Here is a 24,965-nt window from a genome sequence, read left to right as displayed (position 1 = left end):
GTTTATGATAAAATCCAAACTCAGTCCCTAGGATCCCATGCAGCCGACGATCCCATAGGGCAAGTGAAATGGCAAGGTCCAGGGTCACTTACCATTGCTCCCGGGAAAAAATGTTATGCCACGTGTAAAGTAGAGCAGAAAAGAACTAAACCCCAAGATGTTGTTTTGGTTGAAGCACCTGCCATGCCCCAACTCCCATCCGGCGTGTTGGTCCAGCCAGGTGTTCTCCGTGAAAGTGACATGGATGAGAACAGTTTCATCGTTCTATTACAGAATGAGTCAGAAAAACCTACCTCTATCCAAGTCGGCACAGTTATTGCTGAGATGCATGCAGTGGACGTTGATAGGTTTGTAGCTTGAACCTATTTGCTGGAACGTTGAAGACAATATAATTACACAGCAAGCAAGACACGAAGTAGGCAAAGTTCTTCATGTTTCTCGTGCACGGGAGAGAACCGGACAAACGCCGTTCCTTCGCTTGACCCCAGTTGCTCTTGTCCGCTCCCCCGTAACACTGCTCTTTTATTGAGGTTACATGAATATGCATAGGTTCATTAACATACTACGTATACATACACACAAAGAGTACCGTGTGTGTGTGTGTGTGTGTGTGTGTGTGTGGGTGTGTGGCCCCATAAACAACTTCCCTTAACCTGCTGGTCTGGAAAATCCAACAGTTCATCTATATGTAAAAAAGCACTTAGACTAAACTGACAACTGACATAGCTACGTTAATCCTACCGTAAAACAATAAAACAAGGTACGACCTCTTCCCATGCTCCCAGGATGATCTTTAGCAAGCCTTTGCAGCTTGCTAAAGATCACACATCCTATCACTACACAATTGATTATACACCTCTAAGCATATATGACAATCAACAATACAAAACCTAACAGACGTAGTCACCGACCCTAAAGTTTTAGAACCTGAAGCTAGTACCGTAGCTCCCGAACTCTTTGATTTTGGTGACTTTCCTGCCCCTACAGAGTGGAAGAAAAGACTACAGCAAAAGCTAGCGCAGAGACGTAATGTTTTCTCTCTTGATGAATGGGATGTGGGGTTAGCTAAAGACGTAGAACATAACATCTGCCTTAGCAACTCTACCCCCTTCAGAGAGCGTTCACGTCGTTTAGCTCCGGCTGATATTAATGAGGTACGACAACACCTACAGCAGTTGTTAGCTCCAGGCATTATCAAAGAGTCTCGAAGCCCATTCGCATCACCTATTGTTGTAGTGCGAAAAAAGAATGGCTCCATCAGAATCTGCATTGACTACAGAACTTTGAACAGTCGTACTATCCCCGACCAGTATACCGTCCCTCGTATTGATGACGCCTTAGATTGTCTTACAGGCAGCAAATGGTTCTCAGTCCTCGATCTTAGGAGTGGGTACTACCAAATTGCCATGTCCGAGCAAGATAAGGAAAAGACTGCATTTATCTGCCCCCTGGGGTTCTATCAATTTGAACTAATGCCACAAGGCATCACAGGAGCCCCAGCCACTTTTCAGCGGCTCATGGAGAAGGCAGTGGGTGATATGCACCTTCTCCAAGTCCTACTGTACCTTGACGACATAATCGTCTTTGGTAGAACACTCGAAGAGCATGAGCAACGTCTCCTCAAAGTCTTAGATCGCCTTGAGGAGTTTGGTCTGAAATTGTCGCTTGACAAATGTCAGTTCTGTCAGTCCCAAGTCAAATATGTTGGTCATATTGTCTCAAAAGATGGTATAGCCACCGATCCAGAAAAAGTAGAGGTTGCCAGGAACTGGCCAGAGCCAACAGATCTGAAAACCCCTCGCTCATTCCTTGGTTTCTGTAGGTATTATTGCAGATTTATTGCAAATTATTCAAGCATAGTCCACCCATTAACTGAGCTCACCAAAGGTTATCCACCTACTCAGAAAAACAAGTGAGCTCAAACCAAAGACCCAACCAAAACCTACCTCAAACCTTTTGAGCCATTCAAAGAGCGATGGGACCACTCTTGTCAAGCCGCATTCAGAAAAATCATTGAATGTCTGACCAATGCCCCTGTTTTGGCATTTGCAGACTCCACCAAACCTTATGTCCTACATGTGGATGCTAGCCTGAACGGGTTAGGTGCCGTGCTCAATCAAGAGTACCCTGAGGGCCTTAAGCCTGTTGCTTTTGCTAGCCGAAAGATCAGTGACTCAGAACGAAACTATCTGGTCCATCAACTGTAGTTCTTAGCACTAAAGTGGGCGGTCGTGGATAAATTTCATGACTATCTTTATGGAGCTAAGTTCACGGTTAGAACCAACAACAATCCCCTAACCTGCGTGGTGACCACGGCAAAGTTAAATGCTGTTGGACATCGTTGGCTTGCAGCTTTAGCCACGTACGATTTCAACATCCAATATCGTCCTGGTCGTCACAACATAGATGCAGATCTATTGTCCTGACAACACACCAATGACACTGAATGGACAGATGTTCCACAGTCTACAATAAAAGCCATCTGTAAAAAGGAATCTATCTATGAAGCTACCAAGTCCCCTGTCAGGCTAGTAGACCAACTGGGAGTTCCTACATCCGTGATTCCAGAAGCTTATGTCCTTCCAGTAAGCCTAAAAGCAACTTTGGAAGATCAATTGACTCCTACAGACTTACAAGTCACTCAAGATTTGGACCCAGTCATTGGACCAGTCAAACAAACCATCTAAATCCTTGTTCCAGGTAAAACTGGAACAAGGATCTGGATGTGTCAAAACTCTACACAGAGACCATCTGCTACCAATCAGTTATCTTGTCAGAATTGCAGATAACTCAGTTTCACCTGAAAGAGTAAGAACACCAGTTACTAGAAGACGTCATGCCAACAGACGTCAGATACAGGACCAAGAAGATCGATTACTTGACGTCTTGCCAGACTCCGAATCTGAGAATGAGTATGTCTACAAGTACCCCACCATTACCAGTGACCATATTCAGAGACATGAATTCAGGTCAGACAGACCTAACACAGAATCTCTTCCCTCTGATAATTCCCCCTCATCTGAGAGTGAACCGGAATTGGAGGAAGGACCTTCTGAAAGTTCTCATGAAGCGGAATGCCAGCCATCAAATGTGGAAGGGGATACCAGTGATACGGCTGCAGACACCGAAGTGGAGTTGAGGACTCCCGCAAGACCTAAAACCCGAAAGTCAATGCGAGAGGTGAAACCAGTAATCCATTTGACCTATGACAAACCTGGAACGCAGTCTGAGGAACCTGTGACTATTGTACACCAAGGCATGGTTATACAGTTGAACCTCAGTAGCACCAGAGATAAAAACCATCATATAAAACACTCTAAACACCCAAGGCAGTACTCTGAGCCCAAGTTTAAAATCCTGCGTTAGATGAGGACATCTAAATATTTTAGACGGGGAGGGTGTAGCCTGGTCTCAAATATCTATTTTAGACCCTACAGGTTAAAAGGATATAAATATTGTCATGTAAAAACTTTATTGTAAATATTTCATATATGTGTTTAAAAAAACAAAAAAGAGTACAAATGCATTAAAAACGTGTTTAAAATCACAATAAATAGAAGTCAATCATAATTTAAGTGTTCATGGAGTTAAAAGTTACAAGAAACCCAGAGGTTTGTTATCTAATGTGAAACAAGGAAAACTTGCTTCAAGTTGTTTTACAAGCTCATTTTGGGTTGTCAATCTTGTATTTGCTTTTATCCCATTGGTTGATGTAAACCTATTGTCCAATCAGACGTAAGGAAGGCAGGATCTAAGTGAGGCGAAAGGAAAAAAAAAAAACTAAGCTAGTGAGAGTCTGAAGCAGCACGTTACTGGAGGAGGTTGTGTACCAGAGCTAACGGGAGAATAGTCAAAACAATAGCCGTGGATGCAGAGTCTACGTTCCTGTTATGGACTGTTTTACCCTGTGATGATGGACCGAGAGGAATTCTCTGGACCCTTCTGCTGTGGATAGGATTTCTGTGGGTTTGTCCCAGTGTACTCAGCAGCCCAAGTATGCCGCTAATTCCGACCACGTTGCCGAGTGGAGGCCGCATGGTCACAAACCGAGCCTGCCCCTCAGCTTGTCCTCGCACTTAGCCCAAAGGATTTGTGAGTAGCCATGAGCACGTGCGTTTTGTTTTCTGCTTGTTTATCAAGTGAAGCGGCCATTTGTGTGTTTTTCTGGCCCAACGAGCCCGAGCAACGATCAGGCCTGCAACAGTTTCAGTAAATGAGCTCTAAAAGGTTACAAATTTGAACTGAACTTAAAGGGGAATATCTTGGATAAATGTGTTGTTTCTAAAACATTGACTGTGAATTGGGAAGAGGAAAAAAACATCCAATTGAATTGTAAAGAGACACTTCAGAACTTGGAATATTGTCTTTTTTTTATTTAAATCATACTTTGTTTTGACTAAATCTTACATTTTGAATTTAAAGTTTTGTGTTGTGTCATATTCATGATTTACAGAGTTTATAGGTGATAAGGGTTACTAAAAAGGTAAAAGAGAGGTTTAACATGTTAGATAAATTCATTATTCTTAGTGAAGATTAAACAGAACTCATTATTTTCACTAAGTGGAGTGTGGGATTATAATATTATTTTATGCCATGTTGTACCCCTAATTAAAGATTGTGAATTATTATGTAGTTTTAATTTGCATTATTCTCCTGAATTAGAAGAAGGTGATAACTATTGCATTTGTAAACAAATTTTACCTGCCTGGACACACACTTTGGACACACATTTGGCAGGGGTAATTGTACTTTCATGTACAAAAAAAGTCTGTGCACCTGTTTTGGTAGGTGAAATTCTAGTATGTGTATGTTAAGGCAAGGCAAGTTTATTTGTATAGCACAATTCAACAACAAGGTGATTCAAAGTGCTTTACAGAGACATTAGAAACAAGAACAAATAAAAGGCATGATTTAAAATTGATTAAAACAAGCAAATAAACTAACTAATTAACAAACAAACAAAACAGTATATAAAATCAAAACAGATAAAATCAGAACAATAGATAAAATCAGTAGTTAAATGTAAGTTTTGAAATTTAAGCTTAAAAGTGTGGATTTGGTGCTTTATTCAAATGCAGCTGAGAACAGGTGAGTCTTCAACCTGGATTTAAATAAACTGAGTGTTTCAGCTGATCTGAGGCTTTCTGGGAGTTTGTTCCAGATATAAGGAGCATAAAAGCTGAATGCAGCTTCTCCGTGTCTGGTTCTGACTCTGGGAACTGATAAAAGACCAGATCCAGATGACCTGAGGGATCTGGAAGGTTCATACTGGGTCAGGAGGTCATTGATGTATTTTGGTCCTAAACCATTCAGAGCTTTATAGACCAGCATCAGAACTTTAAAGTCTATCCTCTGACGGACAGGCAGCCAGTGTAAAGACCTCAGAGCTGGACTGATGTGGTCCACTTTTTTTGGTCTTAGTGAGGACTCGAGCAGCAGAGTTCTGAATGAGCTACGTTAGTAGCTATGAGCTATGTTACTGCAATATTGAACTGGTGTGTGTTACGACTGCGTCTGTCTTTTATACGCAGTGTGGTCAATCCTTAAAGGCTCAATCTGAAAAACGTCTAGCTTTAAGGGGAGAAACGGAATTTGTTTAAAAAAATGTGTGCTTACTTTTAGTAAATTCAATTTGTAGCAATAATTTAATGTGGTATCTGAGGACTTGTTTTGCCATTACTAAGTCCTCTCTCGTGGGTTGAGCTAGTGTTTGAGATAGTCTGCTAACAACCCAGCTTATATCTGGTCTTGTACACGTCATGGCATATATCAAACTGCCCACTATTTCTCTGTACTCTCTTGAGTTAAGTCTCATTTGCATCACTTCCTCCACATGTAGTAGTGTCCGTTTTTAGTTCACACGGTGTGGATCTGGGTTTGTATTCAGACATCCCAAAGCGTTCCAACACTCTTTGAATGTACCTCTTCTGATTCATCCTGATTTCACTCTCTTTTTGTATAAACTGTATCCCAAGAAAACTGGATATTTTCCCCAGGTCTTTCATGTTAAACTTTGACCTCATTGTTTCTTTGAATGTGTTTAACAAGTTAGTATTGCTAGCCGCAATGATCAAGTCATCTACCCAGATGATAACCAGTAGAGTTTCATGTTCAATGTCCTTTCTGTATACACAGTGATCAGAAAGGTTTCTTTCAAAGTCATTTATTTCAAGGTAGTCATTCAAGAGTTTGCATCAGTTTCTACCTGATTGTTTTAACCCGTAAAGGGATTTCTTTAATTTGTACACCAAGTTTTCTCCTGACTCTGTTTGCTCAAAACCTTCTGGTTGGTCCATGTATATTTCTTCCTCAATGGGAGCATGCAAATATGCAGTTTTAACATCCATTTGGGGGATAATAAGATCATTCTGGACTGCTATTTGCATTAAGGTTTGCACAGATATCATGTTTGCTGTTGGTGCAAATGTCTCTTGGTAGTCTATTCCTTGTGTCTGGTTGTAACCTTTTGCTACAAACCTGGCTTTGAATATTTGTCCTTGTTCATTTTCTTTGAGGGCGTAGACCCATTTTCCTCCAATGGTATTTCTACCAGTAGGTAAAGTAGTCAGTTTGAATGTGTCATTCTCTTTCAGAGAGTTGATTTCTTCTGTCATTGCCTGTTTCCACCTTGGTGCCTCTGGTGACATTAGCATCTCTTTATAGGTTTGGGGGATTCCGCAGGTTGCTCTGTAACAATAATCAACACTTACAGAAGTTACATTTGCTAAATCTTTGCAGTTAGATGTGTAATCCTCTAAATATTTAAGTTTCCTTTCTCTGTTAGGATAGCGCTCAGTTTGGTTTTGCTCATCACCCTCATTTCTTTCTATGTCAGGGTTTGGTTCACTTGTGTTGGTTTCCTCTTCTCTACGAGGTCTGTTCTCTGCTGCATTTTCATTTTGTTGTTCTGTACTTTCTTTTGAAGGCACTACATGCTCATAAGTCTGAATTTCTGTGTCATATTCATCAGTCTGTGTTTGTTGTTCAACAGTGTTCTTCTTGATAAATCTCACGAGTCTGTGTTTTGACACTTTTCCTGTGTGAGGGTTATAAACCAGGTATGCTGGGCTATTTTTACTATAACCCACAAATATTCCTTTTTCACATCTGGGATCAAGTTTCTTGTGATCATGTATGTATGCATAACAGTCTGACCCAAATATCCACAGTTTTGAGAGATCTGGTCTTTTCCCTGTTAACATCTGATATGGTGTACTTTTAGTCCTGTTACTGTAGCATCTGTTGTGGGTGTGTGCTGCATTTTGAATGGCGTAAGGCCATAATTCTTTTGGCAGCTCTTTTTCTAGTAAAGAGCTGCCAGAAAAGTGTGGTGTCATTTTTCTGTTTTAGAAAGTAAACTGACACTGCCCCTGAAAAATCATCCGTAAATAATATAGCGTATTTATGACCACTTTGGCCACTTGGTTCAATGGGGCCGGCTAGATCAGTGTGCACCAACTGTAATGGCTCACTCGCTTTTGGGTCGCTTTGTCTGTTTCTGTTGTTAGTGAATTTCCCTTCTGTGCACACATTACAATCTAACATACCACTGCCTGTGATTTTCATGCCATCTACAACATCAGGTAGCTTTAACACATCGCTAACATTACAATGTCCTAAAATTTCGTGCCATGTTTTCACATCACAAGCCAGATTAACAGTGTCACAGGACATCATGTCATTGTATGATGTTTCATTGTTTACCGTTTTTCAAATAGTAGAGTCTGTTGTATTCTTCAATGGAGAAGACTGTCCCATCATTGTTCACTAGTTCATTCTGTCCCTTCTTGAAGACCACCTGCGCTCCATAGGTTGTAGCTGCCTTCACTGAAAATATGCTCTGAGGGTAGGATGGGATGAACAGGGCATCTCTCAGTGTGATGGTGGTACAGTGTCCTTGTATGTCCCGTAGAGAGACGTTGGCATCTCCCCTCTTGAGTGCGACGTTGTTTGTCCTGGATCCATCAGCGAGCTCCATGTAGTGTTTCTCAGGATCAAAAGTCTCATCAAACTTTATGAACTTGTTCTTCTCTGTAATGATGTGTGAAGTAGCACCACAGTCCACCATTAGTCCTTCTCTTATTATGTCAGTAGGCAGAAGTCTTTGACTAACTTTAAATACAAAAGTCTGCTCTTCTTTCTTGTCCTCTTGTTTTACTACAGTTAGTTTCGCATCATCTCTGTACTTGGTTTTTCTTCTACATGTCTCATCACTATGTGTCGAGCTTCTATGGTAGGTACACCACTTAGGTGTTCCCTTTTGGCGACAATCTTTTACAAAATGTCCTCGGTTTCTGCATCCATGGCAGGTGATTGATGTTAAATCAACCTTCATCACATTATCCGCTTTTACTTTGTTGTCGAATTTCTCGGTTTCCTCATAACTTCGTAGGTTGCTTTTGAACTGTGTGGATGTTAAATCTTCACTGCTTTGAGTTGTGTGAATAGCAAATGCCTTGTAAGCTTCAGGAAGCCCCTTTAAAATCATAGCGATAATAAGTCCATCACTGATGACTTCTTTTGCATTTCTTAGGGAGGTCACTGCTTTTTCAGCTCGGATAATATAATCTGTCACTGTCTCATCTGGTTTCTTCTGTAAAGACGTCAGCTCTGTGTACAGTGCGATGATTCTGGGCTTGCCTTTACTATCGTAGTGGTCACGTAGTATTTTTAAAGCTTATCTTCCGTCGTCAGTCGCATGTCTCATTACCAGTGAAAGGCTTTTATCATCAAGAAACTGTATTAGTTCAGCGTAGCATTCAGCATTCTTCTCTGCATCTGGGTTAGTGGCTGATAATATAGTGTCCTTTAGACCAATGATCCGCATGTGGCCGAGAAACTTTCCCTCCCAAAGTTCGTAACTGTTTTTGCTACAAACCTGGCTTTGAATATTTGTCCTTGTTCATTTTCTTTGAGGGCGTAGACCCATTTTCCTCCAATGGTATTTCTACCAGTAGGTAAAGTAGTCAGTTTGAATGTGGAAGTAATCCATAATCACCAAAATAAAATCCTTTCCAAAATAAAATGACAATCAGAAAACGTCTTTCACAACATAAGATAAATTAATATATTTACTCATGAGAACACAAATCTAACAAAAATAAAACTTAAGAGCTGACATAAGCAAACATTTTTTAGAATTGGAAGATGCTATGACCTGTTACTATGCAAAGAGAAGCAGAACTACACAAGCTAACATTAGCAATTAGCTAGCGCTAATTAGCGTCTAGGCTAGTATCAAATGAAGCACATCATTAGGAGAATTCACTTGCTCAAACTATCACAAGCAACTCACAGCAGTTAGTGCCAAACACACACTGGTAAAACACAACATTACTGCCAACTTACAGACTGTGTTGGCTTAAGAGGCAGCATAGGTAGGCACAGGAGTAGCTAACTGCCCTTTTCCTTTTAGACACAAAGCAGTGTCAGGTAGGATGTCAAAATAAAATGAACAGTGCCCCAGAAACAAATGAAGACTGCATGAACTTGTATAACACCACATAATATGTGGGGCGACTCTTAAGGAGTCAGAACAAAACTCATATAAGTAAATTCTTCTTAAATAATAAATAATTTGAAGAACAATTCCTCATAAAGAGGCAAACAAGATAGCAGGTAGCATTCAACTATTTTTTTCCCCATTTTCACACAACTTTTTCAATTACAAGAAACCAGGCATGTCTGTTACTGCAATATATATTAAAAAAAACATAATAATACAACAAGATTATATTAAACGGCAGTATGATCAGCAGGTTGCTTAATTAGATTGAAGTGGGATAATAAAAATGTATGATGCATTTCTAAGGTGTTTTATATTTACCTGCAAAAGCTGTCTGTAACCCAGATTAACACAATACAAGGTTGTAACTAAAGTTACCTGTGACCTAAACAGACTGTATGGGAACTCAAGACTCAATGAGTCTCTGTGAATACCAAGAAGGAAGTGATGTAACACAAAACTCATCATGACTTAACATTCTGAGAAAAGAATAAATACACTCACAATGGCTCATTTTCTGATACACAATGAGTAAAAAAAGGAGTAAGATGAAGTGCTGCATGATGAAAAGGGCAATTAATGCATCATGTGAAATTGTGATCCAGTGCTTCTGTGGGAAATCATATCATGACAAAGCAGAATCTGCAGAATAAAGGGAGAAGACACAGCAGACGCTTTCAAACCTGAATCAGCACTCCAGCTGACACTGAGCAGAGTGAGTACACTTTTTTTTCTTTTATGAAAATTAATATTAAAATTAAAATGCAAATGCTTATTGCATAAAAAAATCAACAAGTCAGATTTTTAAGTATCTGAAGACATTTGTAGTAATTCAAACAATAATTTTTGCAAACAAAAATTGAATTATAAATTATAAAAATCTCTCACAACTATGACAATTTTTTGAGAAAGAAGCATCTCGTGTGGATGAAATGTGGCTTTTCTTAATCTATTATTTATTTTTTGGAAACTGTATTGGGGGGAAGTAAAAAACCAAATGTGAAAATTAGATTATTTGTAAATTTTATTTTTTTGTTTATTTAACTCAAGTTTTCTTAACTGGGTTATCATTTTCCAAAGCCACTGTTTTAAATAAGAATATTTTCTTACAATGCTCCTACTTCTACTTGTTTTACCTAAGCCTAACCTTTCACTCTTTCTTTTGTCCATTTTTAAATTTCCTTCCTCACTTTTTCCTAAATCTAACTCTAAACTCTCTACTTGTTCTTCAGTCCTTGTTCCTTACATCCCTTTCCTCTGCTTTGATGTAAACATTGTCTTTCCTTATTTTTTTCTTTTACTTTATTCTCTTCTGCTCTCATTCCCTAAACCTTATCAAAACTCTCCCTCTGCCTTTGTTCCTTCTCCTTCATTTCACACTCCACCTCTACCCATCCCTTTTCTCAATCTTGGCTTAGCTATCTGTTATTTTATGTTATTTTATTTATACATCTTTATACATCTTTTGCATGGCAAAGAGGAATTTAGAGGTTCTATTCATTTTACATATTTTTTAGATTATTCCAGTATAGATCAAGTTAAAAAATATTTTAGAACCTATTAATGAATATAGGATACTATATTTACATCTAAATAATTGAAATACTGTACAAAAAAACATTATGGAAAAATTACAAGTGAACTTTGGATAAAACGTGGTATTAGTTATTCTAAAAAGAAGAAGAATATAAAAAAAAACTGTGTGCTCACTCTGACACAGATTAAACATATAAATGCATTTATAACAGCTGACTAAAAACAAAATAAGAAACAGATTTTTAATAAATGATTGTAAAAGTAGATTTTGTCACATATTTCAGCATTAGGGATGGGTACCGGTATTGGTTCTGACATAAACGGTAGTAACCAGACCGAAAAGCAGCGCACATTTCGGTGCTTTATTTCGGTGCTTTTTTTTTTTCCCTGAGATGTCATACACTTTGGATTCCAGCCAATCATTTTACCTTTGCAAGCGTAGTAGGCGGGCCCAGGTACGCACGTTCTTTTAAAACAGAGCTACAGATTAAAAACGCCCAAGGCAAAGCGGTCAAAGTCTGGCTGTACTTCACAGCAAAAGATGCAAGCTCAGCAGCAAAACAAATGGTTTAAGGGGATACTGTGCAAAGGAGGTAACACCTCGAATCTGATGAAACACCTGGCGACGTATAGCATTTTGTTAAAAGCTGAGAAATGCACCGTATTTGATAGCTTGCTGCGAGACCTCACATCGAGCACATCTACTGCGGGTGTGGTGCCTCTTATCGGACCCGGAGTTAGCAACATCCCCCAAGAACCCAAAGAGGAGAGTCCTGGCCCCTAGCCCTGCCAGTGTAGCAGAAATGATGATGGATGATGATGATGATGATGATGGCAGCAGCAACCGTTCTTCTCTGCGTGAGTAGCTTAATGTTCTTCGTGTGTAATTTACGCTGAGTAGGCTAACCACGTTATTACATTAATGCATTTAAGGTGAACTAGCAAATACAGTCGTAGTTACATGCAGCTGTCTTGTTTGATGGCAGATACTCCCTTCACCCTGGCCAAAAAGGCTAAAATGACCAAAGAAAAAGTGGAAAACAGCTAAACGTGAGAGGTTTTTGGACAAGGTTTGTGTTTTTTCCATTGATTAAGCACTGCTTCCAGCCAAGAGTGATACCATATATGCCCTCTAGCTGCAGAAAAGGCTAACATTGTTGTCTTTTTACAAAAAAACAGCTGAACATGAGAGGTTTTTGGACCAATTTTGTGTTCTCCATTCTTTAAGCACCGGTTCGAGCACTGTTTAAGCACCGGCACAGTTTCAAAAGTACCGGTTTGGTACTGGTATCGGATAAAGCCTAAACGATACCCATCCCTAATCAGCATGCAACCTCTCTCTCATCCACCATTCACACTGCTCCGTCTCAGTCTGCTTTCCTTTTTCAGTCCTGAAACCTGTCTGATTGAGCTGCTCTACTCTTAATTTGTTCTGACTAGTTCTCCACACTTTGGACTCTGCTCACTTCAGCTCCGGTTTCCCTGTTGCTCCACGCAGCCAAACCCGCCCAGTTCTCCAGGTCGCTCTGTCACAGCTCAGTATTCCATCCTTGAACCGTTAAGCTGTCAATAATTATTTATCTTTTATCTATCCACAGTCCATTTGACTATTTGCTAATAGTTAAATGCCTAATGTTAGTTTTTGCACTCATCGGGTAAACATTAATAATTAAAATATATTAGCGTCTGTGAAACAGGAACTTTCACCACTGAAATTCCTCTTAAAGCCGTGCTGTGTGAAATTCTGTGTCAGCTAAAGAAGGAAACCAAGATGGCATTTTTGATATTGTTGCAGTATTTTACATGATATTAATTTTAGTATTGATTACTATCTGAATATCATTTTTTGACAACAGTAAGACTAGAAAGTGTTATACAATTTTGAATAAAATAAACAATAGAATTCATGCAAAACAAATAGATTACTTGTTCGTGACTGTTTTGTGTTTTGCCTATTTTATGTTTTTCGAGATCATGCTTAGCCCTCTAGTCACTTACTACAGTAAGGGGGGTGGGGGTGCACACAACCAGTCAGTTTTAACAGCTGTGAAATTAACATAAGAAACATTTTTCACCACCAAATTCAGTTCAGTGGGTGGGTCAATGTGCTGTTCAGTGGGCCATTCAGTGGGTTGTTCAGTAGGTTGTAAAAGCGGGTCTTTCAATTTGGGGGGGGGATTCCCATTCCTTTTTTTTTTTTTTTTTTTTTTTGTGTGTCCCGTTTGGATCTTTAGCCATCAGAATTGTTGTCTTAAGGCCAAGAAAGATGCCAAGCGGATTTATTTTACCAAGTGGATCATCATGGCCTTGCCATATTGGTCCATTTGATTGACCTTTTATTATAATTATGAATTTATTTTATTTTCAGTTGCTACAAACGGGACAGACATGACTGGGGGATAGGACAGGGAGAAAGAATGAAAGAAAGAGAGGGAGAGAAAGAAAACCAAAGGGGAGAAGAGACTGTGAGAAGGGGGGGAAGAAAGGAAAAAAACAAACAAAAAAAAAAACTCCTGGGTCACCTGTATGGAGAAAAAAAACATAAGAGAAAGCAAACAACAAAGAGCAACATAATAACAAACAGCACCATCACAATAAACTAGCTAGCAGTAGATATCAGTAGATACTAAATAATAAACGATATTGTGCAGCACGCAAGATAGACAGCGCACAATGTGCTTTGAGGCAGCAGCCAAGAAAGGTGTAGTCCGCGTCTGTGAATACCCGTGTGTACACCTGTGTGCATACCTGTGTGGATCAGCATGCTTGCATTCCAAAGGTTTCTCCATGTAACGATCTGCCATTCATTTCCTATCGCGGTCAATTTTGAGTGGGAACACCACAGAACAAAGTTCATTAAAACACTCAAAAAGGGGCTCATCACTTTTATATGTTCAAGTGTGTGTCGTGTTTAGGAAATCGTAGGGCCTTGAGGCAATCAGATGTAAAACACAATATTTATTTATTTATTAATATTTTTAATTTGTAAATCAGTCGGATTTGACCCAAACACAACAGGAAGCTTGGTGATATAGTGCTAGAGTTAGGGTTTGGTTAACATCTGTTCTTTTTTAGAGAATTTTTGTAAGCCTGGAAACTTACAAAGTAAAATCTCTTAATAGGAAAAAAAAAAGTAAAAATAGGCTTCACTTAAAATTCAGCATATTCCAATATTCAGCACATGGTTAAAACAAAATCCCCCTCAAGACTTTAACATTTTGATGTGTTGTCTGAAGGTCAACTTCCTCCATCATCATCTTCACGATCACCATGAAGATGCTTGCTGTGTCACTTACACTGTGCACTGTCCTGGCGATAAGCCAAGCCATTCCGATCAACCCCACCATGTCCTGGGATAAAGGCCATTGTTACCATGAAACAATGAATTGCTCAAACCTCATTGGATCATTCTGCCCTAAGTGTGATGACAATGGAAACTTCCTTCCAAGGCAGTGCTCCGGGTCTACCGGGTACTGTTGGTGCGTTGACATCATGACTGGAAAGAAGATACCGAATACAACAACACCACCTGATACCCCACCTGTTAACTGCAGTGAGTGGCTTTAGCAATGTGTACCCACATTACACTAAGTCATTCAAAAGGAGAAACCTGTACAAGACAAGTAAAAACATGTGCAATATAATGAACAGATCTAGCACACAAAATGTTAAAACATAAGTATAACTGTGCTTTTTTTAATTTTGTTGATTTGGACTTTGTTTTTTTTTGTTTTTTTAAGTGATAGGGGACTCAGACTGCCCAGACGGCTGGTCTCGATTCGGTGACCGGTGTTTCAACTATATCAGCACCCCAAAGACATGGACTGAAGCTCAGGTGAGCTATCATAGAGATGATGAATACAACATACTATTCATTCAGTTGTTCATATGTATTGTAATGAATACAAAATGGCTCCCACCAGATTTTTTGTCAGTTCGATGGCGGCAACCTGGCATCCATTCACAATTATGAGGAAAACCACTTTGTCCAGTCTTTGACCAGAGGGGACACCGACAACTTCCCAGAAACCTGGGCTGGTGCCACTAGCGCCGTCCATGTATGGATATATATATATATTTTTAAATCAGTGTTATAATCCATGCCTGTACACTTAGTCAGGATTGAAATCTGGCAGCTTCAGTGGAAATTAAATAGTTGCAAACTTAAACACTACCAAAATCCCACCTAAGATATAACTATGCAAGTTCACTATATGTATTTATGTATGTTTGTGTCTGTCCATAGCCTGGTTTTTGGATGTGGATTGATGGCTCCAAGTTTTACTATGAAGACTGGTGCGATGATGACGATCATGATGATACGAGTGAAGAAGACAGCCATGACAACACAAATGAAGAAGACAGCCATGGAAAATCCAGTAAGAAAGACAGCCATGATGATACAAGTGAGGAAGACAGCCATGGCAAATCCAGCAAGAAGGACAGTCATGACGATACAAGTGAGGAAGACAGCCATGATGATACAAGTGAACAAGACAGCCATGGCAAATCCAGTAAGAAGGACAGCCATGATGATACCAGTGAGCAGGACAGTGAAGATGACGATGATGATGACCATGACAACACCAAGAAGACAGCTAGCATCTGCATGAAGATAAATTGCCATTGTAATGCTATAAACACACACAAATACACAGACATGTACACATACCAACAAACTAATATGAGTACAGATAAAGTTAGCCTGCTGTTATTCTTACTTATGTTCTAAGTGGAGATAAAAATGTCAAGGTGGGTTTTACATTACTTTACAAACTACAGTTTACAAAAGAGTGTAACTAGATAAAGGTGTTCATTTAGTACACCTATATTGGGGGAAAACTAGCCAGTAAGTACACATGCATTGCTGGGACAGTTAGCACACATATATTATAAGTAGACTAGTCAAAAAGCACATCTGTATTATAGTGACACGAGTTAGCACATCTGGTCAGTAAACATATCTGCATCTCAAATACACTGATCACTTAGAACATATACACAGCAAGGACAATATATGGATTGGCTTTACCATTAATATATTTTATTTACACACTTTCTGTACTTTAATATCCTAAAGGACAATCAAAGCCATTCACATCCTTTGAGTAGGTCTAAGGTTGAAAAATACTCTGCATTAGCTGATTACTAATGTTTGCTAGGTGCCTGACAGTGAGCTAGAATCTTAAGCATGCTCTTAAGACCTTCATGTTTTCCCCACACCTCATCCAAAGCAAAGTTTTTAGAAACATTTAGAAAATGGCTCTGTCAGATTCCCCTTTGCCAATGTATTGACATAAGAGCAGCCACATATTCAGTCACAAAGAATCTACAAAATGACCCTGACCGATAGTAAGATCAGCTAAAACACACAATTTATAATTCCAGTTTGAAATTCTTAAATTCACATGTGTTTTTCTTGTTTTTGCAGATAATCTGAAGTGGTGCACTGCAACCTGCAATGACGCCTTCCCATTTGTTTGTTCGAAAAGGATCTGAACTCAGACCAGATGATGAAAAAAACCAAGAGTCTTGACTATACGCACTACACATGACAGCCCCACAAAATTTGTTTCTTACTCTTTTTTGTTTTGTTTTATGTTTTTAAATGTAATCAATAGGTATTAAAAACATCTTTAGGGGTAGTTTTTCTTGTTCAACCAGTTGTTTACTGAATTTGGTTCAGTTCTAGATATAAATCCAAATCATTTGTGCATGTGAACTTGGATCAAATTCTTCTAATAATCTATTTTTGTATAATCAAGCATGTTTCAATTACTCTAAGTATAAAAAACAGAATAAAAACAAAGCAACACAAATGAATTGTGTTTATTGTCACACAATAGAAATCGGGTCCAACTAAACCTAATGTCTTTGAAAACCTACATTTTAGGGACATACATTGATCAGAAAATCTGCACTGTGAGGACACTATTTGATTGACATTCCTACGTCATACATACACTGATTACACCTATATTGTGTCAGAAAAAATCTTTTCATACAGTGATATGTTACCATATTTGTTTACTTGGTTAAGACACAAACCATTCAGTTAACACACTAACATCATGGAGATATCTATTAATTCCCAAGCCTACTGTGTGGGGATGCTGATCAGTCTCACCCAGCAGCTACTATAAAACCACCTGTTTAAAATAATAATAACTTTAAAATAACTTAGATTTCTATAGCACCTTTCAAGAAACCCAAGGATTCTTTGCACAAGAGTATCTAGTAGTTAAAAAGGCTCGAGGTTAAGTTTTGTTTTGATGAAGAGGTGAGTTTTGAGAAGTTTCTTGAACGACTCCAGTGAGTCTTCCAAGAAAGGTATTGTGACTCTTATATGGGAGAGTTGCAGTGGGTGGGGGCTGCCACACTTTAGTACAAAGTAACTACTACTAAAAATTAGGTTAAAGAACAAAGGTTTTTAATACATTATACTTTGTCCAGCAGCACACATTTGTGCACGCATGACTCTGTGTTGATTTTAGTGATTTCATAACATTGTACAATGTACCCTTTTGGATTTAAACAAATATCAGTTGTTTCAACATCCTAACCTCCAATCAATGCATGACTCACTGCAGGTTCTTCGGGAAAACCGTAAAACTGTTCTCACTGTACATTTTCTGCATTTTCCTAATGAAAACAACAAAAGTAAACAGGAATCAAGGAGCGCTGGAGACAGTTCCCAACACTAAACACTCTTCACACTTCAAAGAATACGTTATATAATTTCTCCTCTTTAATATTATGTTTTTGATATTAAAGGACAGTTAAGGCCACTACGTTTCTAACCAATCTGCCACTCCTGAAACTAAGAATTTCAAATGTTATTTTAAAGCAATGATGCTTTTGCTGCTATCATAACATTGTTCTGAAAAAGTTTCACTAGATAGAAACAGCTTTTTAAAAACACAAGTTACCACATTTTGTGGCATTCTGCCTTTCGGCCCCTTTGCCCTTTTGTTCATTGACATTCCCCAGACTTACCTAGTGTGGCAGTGACTAAGATTGGGTAAACTGTCCCAACAGTTACGGAACAGATCAATACAAGTGGGGGAGGACGCCTACGCATGTGCAGAGATGGAGGATAAATATGTGGTAAAATCAAATGTCTGGGAGAGAAAAGGCAGTTTGGACAGTGTGTGACAAGACTAACTTCATAAAGTACACCATGAAGATACTGCTGTTGGTTTATCTGTGTGTGTATGTCGCCTGGGCACAGGACCTTGAGTTTGATAACGAAGAGGATGATGACTTGGTGAGTATGTGTCTAAAGCGGAAACGTTTTTATATCACACATTTTTTTGATTAATTCCTTTGATGAAAGGACATAGTCAATAAAATATATTAAACTTACTTTCATGGTGTATCAGTTAGTTTTTAAAAGAGTGTACACTGTGTAAAGAACTATGTTTAAAATTTCAGCTGTGTTATTATCAAAATATCTACCTGTCTATCTGTTATGTTATTTTATGAAATACATTTCTTCACAGATTGGGTCTATTTTTACTGAGAAATGCTAGACTTGAAAAAAATGCATTGCTTGTTTTGTTTTATTTTTATTCATGTATCTATTTTGATTGGGTTTATCTTTTATTTGATTTGCACATATGAGAACTTCTCAATTCTAATTCTCAATGGACAAATGGTGCTAAAACATAGATTACACATAATTTAAAAAAATAAGATCTACGTTAGGAGCTAAATTTGTTTGGGAGAAATTGAAACATGTTTTTGAAATAATTTCAAGTTTTACTTTTTAAATACAGTTCTTACCAAATTTGTCTGACCACCACCGAATGTTTTGAGGTTTTATGCCAGTTCTGCCCTAAATTAAGAGTAGTAGTACTGGTAATTACCAGAATCAGAATTTTTATGTTTATCGTATGATTAATCCACCAGTATGCGTAAAATCTCTAATCAAAATTGTGTTGTTAATGCTAAGATATATATTTTTGGAAAACAATATTGTCGATAGTAATATTGACATCCATGAGTTTTCCAATTTACTGTTTTAGAAAACAAAATATAAGGCACACTGTTATTTTATGATCAAGGTGACAAGTTACATTTATATACTTACAATACTGAAAAGAGAGCACTCTATATGCCATAAAAAGAATGGCATAAACAAGTTTTTGATGTATTTATAAAATATTTTGGTCAGGGTTAGGGGCCAGTGTCCAGCAGCCTCGCCTCTCTCAGTGCGCCCCAGGGCGACTGTAGCTACACTGTAGCTTGCCATCACCAGTGTGTGAATGTAGTAAAGCGTTATAAAAATACAGACCATTTTACAGACCATTTATTTGTGCTTCCTCATTTTTGTGACGTGGTCTAATAAATGTAGCATTTTTTTTAACATGATTTAATTAGCACGGTGGCACGGTGGTTAGCACTGTTGCCGCACAGCAAGAAGGTCCTGAGTTCAATTCCTCCATCAGGCCTGGGTCTTTCTGTGTGGAGTTTGCATGTTCTCCCCGTGTTTGCGTGGGTTCTCTCCGGGTACTCCGGCTTCCTCCCACCGTCCAAAGACATGCAGCTTGTGGGGATAGGTTAATTGATTAATCTAAATTGTCACTAGGTGTGAATGTGAGTGTGAATGGTTGTCTGTCCCTATGTGTTAGCCCTGCGACAGACTGGCGACCTGTCCAGGGTGTACCCCGCCTTTCGCCCTATGACAGCTGGGATAGGCTCCAGCGCCCCCCACGACCCTGAAAAGGATAAGCGGAAGCGAATGGATGGATGGATGGATGGTTTAATTAACCCAGATCTGTAACAATTTGAAATAAATAATCATATATGTTTATGGAATACATTGTTTCTTTAATTTTAATATTTTGGTTGTCCAGCATAGTTTTATAGTATTCTCACTGCCATGATTTAATTTGAAATATGTCTTTAAAACAACATTTATGAAATGAGAGGAAATTTGTTACTCACAGCAGTTTCTTAAAATCTTCCACAGGCAACACCGGAATCAAATGGAACAGCTGTAGATGCTCGTGGTCACCGCCCACTACAAAAGGGCAGGGAGACCTTCACTGGAAATAGATATGCCCCTCCTCCTGTCAGCAGTGGTAGCAGGTAAGGCTTTTTTTTTTTAATAAATGAAATAAAAACAGTGAAAAGAAACAAAATCTAACGCAGCCATCCTTATGATATAGATGAAATGAAATGAAATCTTATAGTATAAAATTGGCAATAAAATTTCGTTAATAATAAAATTTTGTGAAATACAGCAAAGTGGCATGATGTGGTCTGCGGTGCCACTGTAGGGGATACAAATAACAAATAATCGCCGGTATATTTGTGTGTGTTTTTTAAATTATTTTTTTCATTAAGGTATCGTGGGCGCCCCACTCCTGCTCCAGTTGGTGGCCGACAGATGCAGGAGAAAGTTGAGCAGCCCGAGGCAGGAGGATGTACACATGCTTCAGAGGAGATGGTAAAAAAAAAAAAAAAAAAAAAAAAGATAATAGTAACACACATACAATTAAATACAGGCCAGTGGTCTTAGGTGATGTCAGGACCAGAATACTTTCCAAGAGGAAATTATGTGGTCACAGTTGCTCCAGTACAGCAAGAAAAGTTCCTAACTAAACACAATTGATTAACACAATATATTGCGTAGTTACAAAATGTAACAAAATAGGTTTAATGGATACAAATAGCTCTAATATGAATATCCCAGTATATTGCACAACTATATAGACATTAAATCAAATCAAATTCAAATTTTATTTGTCACGTACACAGTCATACACAGTACGATATGTAGTGAAATGCTTGGACAACTGCTCGTGACCTAAAGAAAACAAAAAAGGAAAGGCTATGAATAAGATAGGAAATAAATATGAAAAATTAAAAAGGGTAAAGGGTAAATTAAAAAGGGTAAATAAGGTGCCCTTATTATTTTACTGTCATACTGTACTTTGATATTTTCTCTGTAGAGGATGTGCAGATAGTGAGGACATGCAACTATTTGGTCCAACTAGTTACTACAATGAAAAGTAAAATAAAAAGTAAAAAGTGCAAATTTTAGTGTTCAGTTTATTATGAATGTACAAATAAAATGCAAAGTCTGCCACAATTAGTTGATCAATGTTTGCTTCCATGCAAGCTATGGGATAACCGCAGAAAGAAAGCACCATATGCCTATTTGTGACCAGGTTCACCTAGCTGAAAACAAGCAGTTTCCATCAAAATCAATTGGTCTGTGACTGGGGTGTTCTTGGGAAACCTTTAATTGCTGATGTTAACTGTAGTTTTTTATTGCCTTTAAGTTACATTAATAAGCTACTTTGAAGTCAGAAAATTAGAACAAAGTCAAAGAACATGTATTTTAGTGACACAAGATAAGTTAGCTTAACTTGTTTTGCTTTTGTCCATCAGGGTGTTTTGTGTCCCACTGGCTGCGATCTAAAGACCACGTTGCTGAAGCAAGAGAGAAATGTCAAGAGGGTAAATCAAACTTGTGCAATCATTTAAAGGGCGGTAGTCGTCATCTTTGAGATCTTTCCAAGCAAACATTAGCAAAAATGTTTGCTGCTATGATTAGCAGAATAAGGTTTGGTTTGGATATGAGTTTAAACCAACTATGGGAAATCATTACTTTGTGAAAAGACTAAGTTCAACCTCCTGTATTTGTTTTATTTTTTGCAACTGTTTTACACAGAGCATTGACGAACTCAAGCCTCAGGTGAATGATTTGTCCCAGTCCTCCAACACTGTCTTCAACTACGTCAATGGCATTTCCAACTCGCTGAGGGAGAGGCAAAGACTATCCAACGGTGCGAAAGAAATTTGCAATATAACACTGGAAATGTAAAAAAAAAAACAACCCAAAGATTATTTATAACTATGGCCTGATTAAATTTATTTGTACTGACATTACAATATATCAATTATAACTAATTGCCAGTAATTCTGTGAGTGTTACAAGTTAATAAATAAAACAAATACAATGAAATACAGTGAATCACATCTAATTAAATACAAAATTTTTAGAAAGCAAGCAAAAAAAGTTTCTATGGTAACCATTAAACACTGTTGGTTTATAATAGTTGTTTCATTAAAAACGCCTGCCTTAAAATAATATCTGAAAATGTGAAATGCTGAACATGTTTTTTCTGTTTTCTTGTGCTCTTAGACAACAGTAGGGTAGTTAGTCAGTACACCGACCGAGTGGAGGAGCAGCACACCTACATCAAAGAGATAGTGGATACTGTGTTCCCTTCCAATATCAGATTATTGCAGGTAAATACAAAGTGACATAGTAGTATACATATAATAGTATAATTATAATGATACAGTGTGTCTGTCAAGTTTAGGAACCATGTAGAATTTATATGATAGAAAATGAGAACAAAAACAGTACAATCAGCCTTGTTCTAATTTATAACATGTCATGACTCCAGGGGGTCCTGGACAAGATCAAGCTGAAGATACAGAAGCTGGAGAAGGCCATCCAGGCCCAGAGGGATGAGTGCAAGACGCCATGCAAGACTAAATGTCCCATACCAGTAGTTTCTGGTAAGAAATGACAAAAAAAGCTAGAGAGAGGCTACTTGCTGTGAACTCAAACACTTAAGACTATCATGACCTGAATGACTTAGAAGCTCCACAGATGTTAAAGCTTTTTCTTTTGTTTGTTTTAGGTAAAGAGTGTGAGGACATCTTCCGTCGGGGAGGAGTAGATTCCCAGATGTATATGATCCAGCCTGATGCCTTTTACCCTCCATACAAGGTTTTCTGTGATCAGGCCTCCCAGAATGGAGGTGAGACTTTTCTTTGATCATTACTGTGATTTAATGGTTTTCAGTTAAGGTTTGTCTTTTTTACATTTCCTTTTTAAATTTGTTCCCAGGATGGCTTCTTATCCAGAATAGGCTTGACGGCAGTGTTGACTTTGGTCGACGCTGGGACGAATATCGCCGTGGATTTGGAAATATTGCCTTTGATTCTGGCAAGGGTCACTGTGCGACTCCTGGTAAGAGAGTTAAAACACAAGACAAAAATGTACTGTAACCCTTTCTTAATGGTTACACTTATTTCTGGTCAGCTACTGTAATATACCTTCTTACATGCCTACAGGTGAATACTGGCTGGGTAATGACCGTATCAGTCAGCTGACTAAGATGGGCCCAACTGAGGTTCTCATCGAGATGGAGGACTGGACAGGAGCCAAGGTGAGTTTTTAAAGGGATTGGCAGGTCCAAGAAATTATCATAGGACTACTGAAAAAGTTTAAGCTTGATAATTGTAGACTCCTGTGAATTTTAAATGTAGAAATTTGTTTATTTGATAATAAAGCAAATTGTGTACAGTTTTGAATAGTTGATCTAAAAAAAAGAAGCAATTTCAAAAAAAGTTTTTTTGAATTTAGGAAATTGTAATTTGCATTAATGGTTAGGGTCTAATAGTTAATTATCAGGAAGACATGAATGCAATATTACAGTGTTTTCACCTACTCCTTCTAATGACTATGTCAGTTAGGAATTAAATTAAAACTGGTTTCTGCTTTTAATCAGGTCCATGCCCAGTACAACCAGTTCACTGTCCAATCAGAGACATCCAACTACGTGCTTGCTGTTGGTGGTTATTCTGGTAATGCTGGCAACTGTTTCCTGGAAGGATCTCTTGAGCTCTTTGGTGAAAACCGTACTATGACCATTCACAATGGCATGATGTTCAGTACCTACGACAGAGACAACGACAACTGGTAGGTATCCTAAAAAAAGTAAATAATAAATTATTACTTAAAATATAAATACTAGAATACTAGCTGTAACAGCTAATTATCATGTTACTAAAATGTAAAGAAATCAAGCCCATCTTAGCATTTTGGATGACCCACAAGTTTACTCAGTCTGTTAAATATGTTCAAAAGGATTTTGACTTTGGCTTTAACACCCCTCTATAAACTAAATGTGGCAGTAGTTAATACATCTACCAGCATCTAAATGTAATGTTATGAAATAAATGTAAATGGTAATAACTCAGATTTAGAATTTTTCAGAAATTTCACATTTTAACTTTACTCTTCTTGTCCGTACCAATCAGGACCCCTGGTAATCCCACCAAACAGTGCTCCAAGGAGGATGGAGGTGGCTGGTGGTACAATCGCTGCCACTCAGCCAATCCCAATGGGCGATACTACATTGGAGGAGCCTACACACGACAGATGGCCAAGCATGGCACAGATGATGGTGTGGTGTGGATGAACTGGAAGGGCAGCTGGTACTCGCTCAAGGCTATTAGCATGAAGATCAGGCCTTACTTTGCCTCCAGATAATCCAAGAGTGTCGATGCACATAACATATAAAAGAAGGTGCCAAACTAAATGGTATATGACATGCAGATTTACAAATAACTAACACTAAGTGTCAACAAACTGTAACGAGAACTAAAAAACAAGGCTAAAGTAATGCAGGAGCAATGCAAGTATTAAAAATATGTTGGGGATGTCAGATAAACTTGTTACCAACAAAAGTAAGAGAAAAAAACCTAATTAGTTGTGAGTAAATATGCTGCGATCTGTCCTTTTTTGTTATGTGTGACAACTATAAGGATGAGTTGATGCAAACTGTCCTCGACTACTCAATAAACACATTGAGGAACATATTATATTGTTTGTGTTGGTTATTTCACCTAAGAAACAAAAATGTCTTTGCTATTTAAATGTTCTTTTGCTTAAACACTATGAGCACTTCTGTGACATAAATAAGACAAATCTGGCACCACTGGAATCATCTGCTCATTTTTGCTGCATACCAAGAAAACTATTAAAGGATTTATGTGACAATGAATTAAATGTAAAAACATTGATTATTTAATTTTTTGCAAGTTTTGGAGTTTAAAGTTTTGATTATAATTGACAGGGATGATATCCAGTCATCCAGTAAACTCAAGTAAA

The 24,965-nt window shown here is 38.2% G+C and overlaps 2 protein-coding genes across 2 annotated transcripts; both read left to right on the top strand.

Annotated features, from left to right (window-relative positions):
• The first annotated feature begins 14,311 nt into the window (after nt 1-14,311).
• LOC146635442 (uncharacterized) lies at nt 14,312-16,581 on the top strand. Its single transcript, XM_085350558.1, has 5 exons — nt 14,312-14,594; nt 14,782-14,876; nt 14,965-15,099; nt 15,288-15,669; nt 16,473-16,581. Exons 1-5 carry the CDS (start codon nt 14,312-14,314, stop codon nt 16,538-16,540), a joined length of 963 nt encoding a protein of 320 aa, XP_085206684.1. The 3' UTR covers nt 16,541-16,581.
• A 1,562-nt stretch (nt 16,582-18,143) lies between these two features.
• On the top strand, nt 18,144-24,667 carry fgb (fibrinogen beta chain). The gene is made up of 12 exons (XM_085347124.1): nt 18,144-18,308; nt 20,016-20,134; nt 20,393-20,495; nt 21,443-21,511; nt 21,726-21,840; nt 22,200-22,306; nt 22,468-22,582; nt 22,708-22,827; nt 22,917-23,039; nt 23,144-23,238; nt 23,581-23,771; nt 24,113-24,667. Exons 1-12 carry the CDS (start codon nt 18,159-18,161, stop codon nt 24,342-24,344), a joined length of 1,539 nt encoding a protein of 512 aa, XP_085203250.1. The 5' UTR covers nt 18,144-18,158; the 3' UTR covers nt 24,345-24,667.
• The last annotated feature ends 298 nt before the right edge of the window (nt 24,668-24,965 follow it).

The sequence above is a fragment of the Diplotaxodon limnothrissa genome, linkage group LG3, assembly GCF_057381915.1.
Source record: "Diplotaxodon limnothrissa isolate DT_005_m linkage group LG3, D_limnothrissa_male_GT1.1, whole genome shotgun sequence".
In the NCBI taxonomy this organism is placed as follows: Eukaryota; Metazoa; Chordata; class Actinopteri; order Cichliformes; family Cichlidae; genus Diplotaxodon; species Diplotaxodon limnothrissa.
The sequence above is the reverse complement of the archived record's forward strand: the minus strand, read 5'-3'. Positions and strand labels throughout refer to the sequence as shown.